Source organism: Barbus barbus (genome assembly GCF_936440315.1).
Source record: "Barbus barbus genome assembly, chromosome: 7".
NCBI classification, from domain to species: Eukaryota; Metazoa; Chordata; class Actinopteri; order Cypriniformes; family Cyprinidae; genus Barbus; species Barbus barbus.
Genome location: NC_136735.1, coordinates 3212910 through 3221538, shown reverse-complemented (window position 1 = coordinate 3221538; position 8629 = coordinate 3212910). Strand labels below are relative to the sequence as shown.

General features: G+C 46.7%; 1 protein-coding gene across 1 annotated transcript in view; it reads left to right on the top strand.

Moving 5' to 3' along the window:
* Nucleotides 1-5076: 5076 nt before the first annotated feature.
* LOC306872273 (NXPE family member 3-like) overlaps nt 5077-8629 on the top strand; it is a gene marked incomplete at both ends in the record, with an annotated part of 29233 nt that continues 25680 nt past the window's right edge. Inside the window, 2 exons of the mRNA XM_079420771.1 lie at nt 5077-5153; nt 7996-8172. Of these exons, the coding sequence (XP_079276897.1) occupies nt 5077-5153; nt 7996-8172 (254 nt within the window). The remainder of the gene's footprint in view (nt 5154-7995; nt 8173-8629) is intronic.

Here is an 8629-nt window from a genome sequence, read left to right as displayed (position 1 = left end):
ATAAAGCAAATCTCTCCCGCAAACTGACAAAATACAGACAGCACATCACATGTCCCACCAGAGACAGTAATATATTGGATCACTGTTACACAACAATAAAGGATGCATATCACTCGGTTCCACGAGCAGCTTTAGGACTCTCTGATCACTGTTTGGCTCATTTTATTCCGACCTACAGCCAGAAACGTAAATCTGCGAAGCCTGTATTAAGATCTGTTAAAAGATGGACTAATGAAATAGAGCGGGATCTACAAGCCTGTTTCTCTCTCACTGATTGGACTGTTTTTGAAGCCGCTCCCATCGATCTGGACGAGCTCACAGAAACTGTAACATCTTACATCAGTTTCTGTGAGGATATGTGCATTCCTTCCAGGACTCATTTAACCTACAACAATGACAAACCATGGTTCACTGCCAAACTCAGACAGCTCCGTCAGGCCAAAGAAGATGCTCACAGAAAGGGGGATAAAGTCTTGTATAAACAGGCCAAATACACACTGGAAAAGGAGATCAGAGTGGCAAAGAGGAATTATTCTGACAAGCTAAGGAAAAAGTTATCTTCCAGTGATCCTGCTTCAGTGTGGATAGGAATGAAGGATATCACCAGTTACAAGGCACCATCCCCCAGCACTTTGGAGAATCAACACCAGGCAGACGACTTGAATTAATTTTATTGTCGTTTTGAAAAATCACCCCACACCCGCCCTGAACACCTCTCCACACAACCATTCACACCTCCAGCAACCCCTCTCTCCCCCACACCTACAATTCAAATCAGTGAAGAAGATGTGTGCCAGGTCTTCAGGAAGAACAAAAGAAGGAAAGCACCAGGCCCAGATGGTGTGTCGCAGCCTGTCTGAAATCCTGTGCTGACCAGCTGGCCCCCATCTTCACACAGATCTTCAATAGATCACTGGAGCTGTGTGAAGTCCCCTCATGCTTCAAACGCTCTACTTTAATCCCCATCCCAAAGAAACCCAAAATTACTGGACTTAATGACTACCGACCTGTGGCCCTAACGTCTGTGGTCATGAAATCATTTGAAAGACTGGTTTTGACTTATCTGAAGGACATCACTGGACCCTTACTGGACCCCCGCAGTTTGCCTACAGAGCAAACAGGTCTGTGGATGATGCTGTCAACATGGGACTGCACTTCATCCTGAAGCATCTGGACAGACCAGGAACTTATGTGAGGATCCTGTTTGTGGATTTCAGCTCCGCTTTTAACACCATCATCACAGAAACCCTTCAGAATAAATGAACCCAGCTCTCCGTCCCCACCTCCGTCTGTCAGTTGATCAACAGCTTCCTGACAGACAGACAGCAGTTAGTAAAGCTTGGTAAATTCACCTCCAGCACTCGTACCATCAGCACTGGAGCTCCTCAGGGCTGCGTTCTCTCCCCACTGCTCTTCTCCCTCTACACCAACGACTGCACTTCTAAAGACGCCTCTGTCAAGCTCCTGAAGTTTGCAGACGACACCACACTGATCGGCCTCATCCAAGACGGTGATGAGTCTGCTTACAGACAGGAATTTAAGGAGCTGGCTGTCTGGTGCAGTCTTAACAACCTGGAGCTTAACACGCTCAAAACTGTGGAGATGATCGTGGACTTCAGAATAAACCCCACTGCTCTCCCCCCACTCACCATCATGAACAGCACTGTGACTGCAGTGGAGTCATTCAGATTCCTGGGCACCACCATCTCCCAGGAACTGAAGTGGGATATTCACATCGACTCTAAGCCCAGCAGAGGTTGTACTTTCTTCACTTTTCTCCACTTAAGACTTCTGCACAGTACTGCAAGTGCAAAAACATTAACGTTCAGCATCAACATCCGAGACCGTCAGACCGTTCTTATACTTTCTATAAGAAACATTATTATTACTTATAAAAAATTCAAAATCTAAATGAAGGCAAAAACATTTGTATGGTCATAACAATTTTTATGATTTGTAATAACACCTGAATGCAACTGATGCAGATATATATAAGGCAGAAAATCCTGTTTGCATGATAAACGTTAAATATTGATGTAATATTGTATTTTATGTATTGTTAAACGTACAAAAGCCTTATTGTTTACTCTTCAAATCGAGATCTGTCCCAGGCTAACATACCTTATTTACACTAGCTTCTGTTATTTTAGCCATTTGACCTCATCATTGTAATCTTCCTGTATGAGCACACAGCCCGGTGCCAAACTTTGCAGTTTAACTATGAGCTTTTTTAGTGTCTTTTACTTTTAGAAGGCGTTGGGAACACCAAGACATACAGCCTTAGGGCATTCGCACCAGAAATAAGAGCAAAAGCATGGCGCGATCGGAGTATGATGTCTAAACGAGACAAAAATCCAAACTATGTTTCGGTTAACATTATGGTTTGTAAACAATGTAATTGCATTTTCAGTTTTAAAGTTTCAGTTTTAAAAATTCAAATTCTTATCTTGGATACACTGAAGGCAAACGTCTTCTCCAGAAAATCAGTGAGTAGTAATGGCGCCGGCGCGATGCAGCGTGTGCCGTGTGGGGGATGGGAAACGCTGAATGAAATCTCGCGGGATCCACCCTGCATGCAGATCGAGGCAGGGCTGCATCTCGAGGTAGTTTGATGTCTTGGGGGATGGGATCTCTGTTTTTTTTTTTTGCTAAATCTCAGTGGAACATTGGGTAGAAATGCTGGTGTGGAATCATAGAGTCATCAGAGAAAAAAAGAGTCATCGTACTCATCCTGTACAAATCGCAAAACACAGCAAATCATACAGGGAATAAAGCTAAATAATAATAATAAATAATAAATCCATAAAAATATGTGTAGGCTATTGATGTTTTACAGGAAATGTTTGTAAAAGTATAGGCTACATTACAAATTAATTAATTTATAATTAAAAATATCCATCGTGTCTGTAAAAGTATACTGTACATTACAATGGACAATACCCAGGCAGAAAATGGCCAGTACTTTTTCAGCTCTCTCTCTCTCTCTCTTTGTCTCTCTCTCTCTCATTTTAATAAATCAGTTCATTAATTTGTTTACTAATTTTTTACAATGTACATTGAAAATGCAGGCCAGTCCTCTGGCCGAACTTCATTAAAGGTCTGCATGCCTGCAGCGCAACCACTGGACCCGACCAGTTTTCTTGCGCCGCAGGATTAAATTCCCGAATACAGCGCGGTAGCAGTCGGTAACTCTGGTGTAATTTGAACGGGAGCAGGAGACAATCATTGTTTAATGTTCAGAAATTATTATTTCAAGACATGGAAAGCATTTTGGCTCATTTATATGGGCCGCCCCAGGCATGTTTGCAATATGTTCATTGTCAAACTCAAAAATCAGATTACTTTTAATTATTAAAAAACGCCATTATTTTATTTAAAATAAATACTTATTTTATTTTATTGACAAAATATTTTAGTTTGTCTTGTATATTTTTTTTCATACGATCAAATAACATTTTAGGCTGTCATATAGTCATGTTACAACATGCCCCTCAGCTATTAAAATGTACCCCACCTACGGAGCATGTTGTCACATTTCACTTCCAATTTTTGAGGGTAAATAAAGAAAAATGTATACACTGTATTTATGAAACAAAGCAACATATTTGTACTAGACAAGTGTGAAATTACTGTGGATAAAAAATTATACTCTGAACAAGAAGTGGATTTACACAATTTGAGAAAGTCAAAAAGTGTTACTTTGTGCCCCGCTCTCCCCTACACTTTTATTTGTTAGCCTATCTCTCTTTCAGTAGCGGAAATTTAAATGTGAGATTCTGGAAATGAGATCTAAATTTAGCGAGAATTGTCAGGTTCACTTAACTTATTTTTTTGTATTATTATTTACTTGATCATTTTAAGGCAACGGGTTTCCAAAAAAATTTTAAGTTGTCAACTTATTACTTTTTACAGTGTAGCTATTGTTTCTAAAGGCTGTTGTTTCTCATAACAAATGCGATATAGATTAATAAAAAAAAGTCATTATTGGCCTGGTAATGATTAATAGGCTAGCCTTATTATAACAAATGCTACAGTTAAGAACTATGGTTCCCTATCTTTCGGTCACTATGAGTTATGTCGTGACGACATAGGGGGGGATTTACTTGGAAGCCCCAAACATCTCTGACTTAAGAGAAAACGCCAATGAAATTGGTTAGTGAGCCACTCCCAGTACATACGGGTATAAAAGGGCGACAGGTGCATCCACTCATCGGATTTTTGCTTCAGAGCCAAGTGGATGAAGACGGTTGTGCGATTCTCCACAAAGCCTCATCTTTGTTTTGTTCCTGGTTGGCGTCACGGTGCAGGCAGCGGAGTTCCTTTTCACCAGCGATTCCCCTGGGCACTTCAACTGAAAGCAAAATCACAGACGATCGCGTCTTTTTCAAGATGCCGTTTCGTCCGTGTCCTCTTGGTTGCGGTCGTTTTCGGTCCGCGGATGACGATTGTTGTCTTCAGTGTATGGGTCTCCAGCGTGCTGAAGCTGCGTTCGTCGATGACTCATGCGCCTGTTGTGGGCGTATGAGCATGACGTCGCTGCGATCTCGCCTTTCCTTTCTGAAAGGATAGGCACCCTCTGCCGCCACCCGTCCCGGTCTCTCTGGCTCGAGCAGAGGACCGCCGGCTGGCGCTCTGGGAGATCTGAGGGTTACAGTAAGAGCCTCTCTGCCGGGTACGTCCCCACGGACCTCTTACTCCTCACGCAGCGAATGTCCCGTCCGGCTCCCGGGTGATTTCGCTGGTTCGTCCCATGGGATGCCCAGCATTTCATTCGGTGCACCACCCGAGGACAGGATGTCATTCGCCGCATCGGGGGACGGGTTTACGTCCTCTGAGCATGAAGGTGCAGCAGGGTTGCCCCCCTCGGGTGTGTTCGCCACCACTGCACCGGACCCAGAGTTGACGGCCATGCTTGCCAGGGCAGCCGTGAGCATCGGGCTGGAGGTCAACAGACCGCCCAGTCCCGAGCCCTCGCGGCTGGATGATTGGTTTCTCGGAGTGGGGCGCGGCTCACAACCGTGGTCTACTCCAGTGCCTTTCTTCCCGGAGGTGCATGAGGAGCTGATGAAGTCATGGATGGCCCCTTTCACGGCCAGAAGCCCCTCGTCTGCCTCCTTCGTCCTCACTACCCTCGATGGCGGGGCTGCCAGGGGGTACGCGGGCATTCCTCAGGTGGAGCGCCTTCGGAGGCACTTGTGCCCACGAAACGCCGCCACTTGGAGGAATCGTCCGCGTCTCCCGTCCAAAGCCGGTAAGCTGACGGCTGCTCTTGCGGCCAAAGCTTATAGTGCTGCGGGCCAGGCAGCCTCTGCCCTGCATGCCATGGCTATCCTGCAGGTACACCAAGCCAAGGCACTCAAACAAGGCACGGAGGGTAGTTCCGACCCGGGGTTGATGCAAGAACTGCGCACGGCGACTGACTTCGCTCTATGAGCGACGAAAGTCACGGCGCGGTCCCTCGGGAAGGCGATGTCTACCATGGTGGTCCAAGAGCGCCATCTCTGGCTCAACCTGGCAGAGATGAAGGATGTCGACAAAGCACGCTTTCAGACAGAGGCGATCCAGCACATCCTGCCCCAGAGCGATGCACCGGCAACGGTTGCCCCCGGGTCCAGGCCTCTGTCTGCTCATCGCCGTGGGCGCCCCCCTGTGTCCTCCAGAGCTGCTCCGCCCCGTGCCGAATCAACACCTTGGCCGGCGCGTCGAGCCTCTCGCAGGAGGGCGGCGCCCCCACGTCCCAGCCAGGCCCCAAGTCGTCCAGGAGATCAACGAAGCGGCCCTGACGCGGGCAACCCGGAGATGTTGGAGTTTGCTCTTTCTCAGGAGAAGGCAAGGACAGCGCCGCTCCTTCCCCCGGAGGAGGGCCGGGTGGAGAATCTTGTGTTTCCTTTTGTTTCTGTTCCGCTGTTGGCCCAAGGGCCAGAGGTACCCACAATTTCACAGAAAGAGCAATTTCCTTTTCCTCCGTGTTCTCAGGTTCACGGGTTGACAGTGTGCGACGCGCTGCCTCCTCACTCTCGCCCGCGACCCATCTTGCCGGCGGCCAAGAGAGTGTGGTTCGGGGACGCAGTGCCTCCCCACGCACCTCTAGCCAGTCCCCTTTGGGACCCAGGGAGTTCGGTAAGGATGCTTCAGAACGCTCTGCCTTCTGTACCATCCAGCCCTACTCCTCTGCTCTGCACCACCACAGGTACAACGATTGTGCCGTTGGAGCCCCTTGCACAGCGTCTGGAAGCGTGGCTTGCGCTGCCCAGCCCGTCTCAGTGGCTCATGCGCACAATTCGACTCGGCTATGCGATTCAGTTTGCCAGGCGACCTCCCAAGTTCAGCGGTGTTCTCGAGACCTCAGTGGTAGTTCGGAACGCTCCTGTCTTGCGCGAGGAGATTGCTGTCCTCCTGGCAAAGGATGCAATCGAGCCGGTCCCTCCAGCCGATATGCGGCAGGGGTTTTACAGCCCTTACTTCATCGTACCCAAGAAAGGCGGTGGTCTTCGACCAATCCTGGATTTGCGAGTCTTGAACCGGGGCCTGCACAGGCTCCCGTTCAAGATGTTGACGCACAGGCGCATGATCAGGTGCATCCAGCCCCACGATTGGTTTGCAGCGATCGACCTGAAGGATGCTTACTTTCATGTTTCGATCCTTCCGCGACATAGACCGTTCCTACGGTTTGCGCTCGAGGGTCGGGCATGGCAGTACAAGGTCCTCCCCTTCGGGCTCTCCCTGTCTCCCCGTGTCTTCACGAAGGTCTTAGAAGGCGCCCTTGCCCCGCTACGGGAAGTGGGCTTCAGGATCTCGACGACTGGCTCATTCTGGCCCAGTCCCGAGAGCAGTTGTGCGATCACAGGGAGCTGGTTTTACGGCACCTCAGCCAGTTGGGGCTTCGGGTCAAGTGGGAAAAGAGCATGCTCTCCCTTGTGCAGAGAATCTCTTTTCTCGGTGTGGAGTTAGACTCGTGAGTATGACGGCGTGCCTCACGGACGAGCGCGCCCAATCAGTGCTGAACTGCCTAAGTTCCTTCAGAGGCAGGACAGTGGTGCCACTGAAACAGTTTCAGAGGCTCCTGGGGCATGTGGCATCCGCAACTGCAGTCACGCCGCTCGGATTGCTTCATATGAGACCACTTCAGCACTGGTTGCACTCCCGAGTCCCGAGGTGGGCATGGCGCCGCGGTTAATTTCGGGTGAGTATCCTCCATCAGGGAACGATGGTTACGTACGTAACCGGGACGTACTTTTTCATAAGAGCAAGTACAAGTCAGAATCGAGACCCAATGGGTTATAATGATGAGTGATGGAAAAACCTGGCCTTCAGATATTCCAATGATGGCACAGATTAAATCATTAAGAGCCTGATGAACTGTAAGAAATAATATCATTATAAGAAAATGTTAAATTGACTTCCCATATTGAAGTCCTGTATTAAATTAGAACATTCTGTCAAACTATAGCCTAAGTGTCTAAATAATATAAAATACAGTACATTATATCCTATGTAAACAAGTAATTGTTAACTAGCCTTTTACTTTATTGCAGTTACACAATCAACCAAATTTGCATGTGTGGTGGATAGCACAAAAGACCATTTTACAAAAATAAACATTTAAGCAAACAAACAAATAAATAAACCTTAAGAGGGAGCATGACCCGGGGTCCACTTCAACCCCCCCATTTTCAAACCAAAACTACGCCCTCGGATATATGACTTGACTGTAATTCTTCGCAAACTTTAGGCGGATATTCGTGTGTGGGACGAAAACATTTCTACGATTAATTTTACTGCTTTATGTATCATGAAACCAAAAGTTATTCTTTGTAAAGAAGAGACTCTAAGCTTTCAAATGATACCATATATGGGCTGATACCATATAAGGTAGGCTTTGCAAATGAAGCATAAATATTTTTAATGCAAATTCTTACATTTTATTTAATCTGTGTGTCTGTAGATGATCTGTCTGTTTGTGTTAATTCTTAAAATGTATTTAATCTCTTCCAGATTTAATGTGATCTGTGATCTCTTAGATCAGTGTTGTGAGAGTTTGTCATTAGCTCTACAATCCTCAAACTGTGTCCTGAGAGAGTTGGATCTGAGTAACAATGACCTGCAGGACTCTGGTGTAAAGTGTATTTCTGATGCACTGAAGAGTCTAAACTGTCAGCTGCAGATACTGAGGTATTAACAACATATAAGAGATAATTTACAGTCAGCTGGTCACAATGTTGATGTGTGTCTGTAGATGATCTGACTGTAAGTCTGTAGAAGATCTGACTGTGTGTCTGTAGATGATCTGTCTGTGTGTCTGTAGATGATCTAACGGTGTCTGTAGATGATCTGACTGTAAGTCTGTAGATGATCTGACTGTGTGTGTCTGTAGATGATCTGTCTGTGTGTGTCTGTAGATGATCTGGCTGTGTCTGTAGATGATCTAACTGTGTCTGTAGATGACCTGACTGTGTGTCTGTAGATGACCTGACTGTGTGTCTGTAGATGACCTGACTGTGTGTCTGTAGATGACCTGACTGTGTGTCTGTAGATGACCTGACTGTGTGTGTCTGTAGATTACCTGACTGTGTGTGTCTGTAGATGATCTGACTGTGTGTGTGTCTGTAGATGACCTGACTGTGTGTGT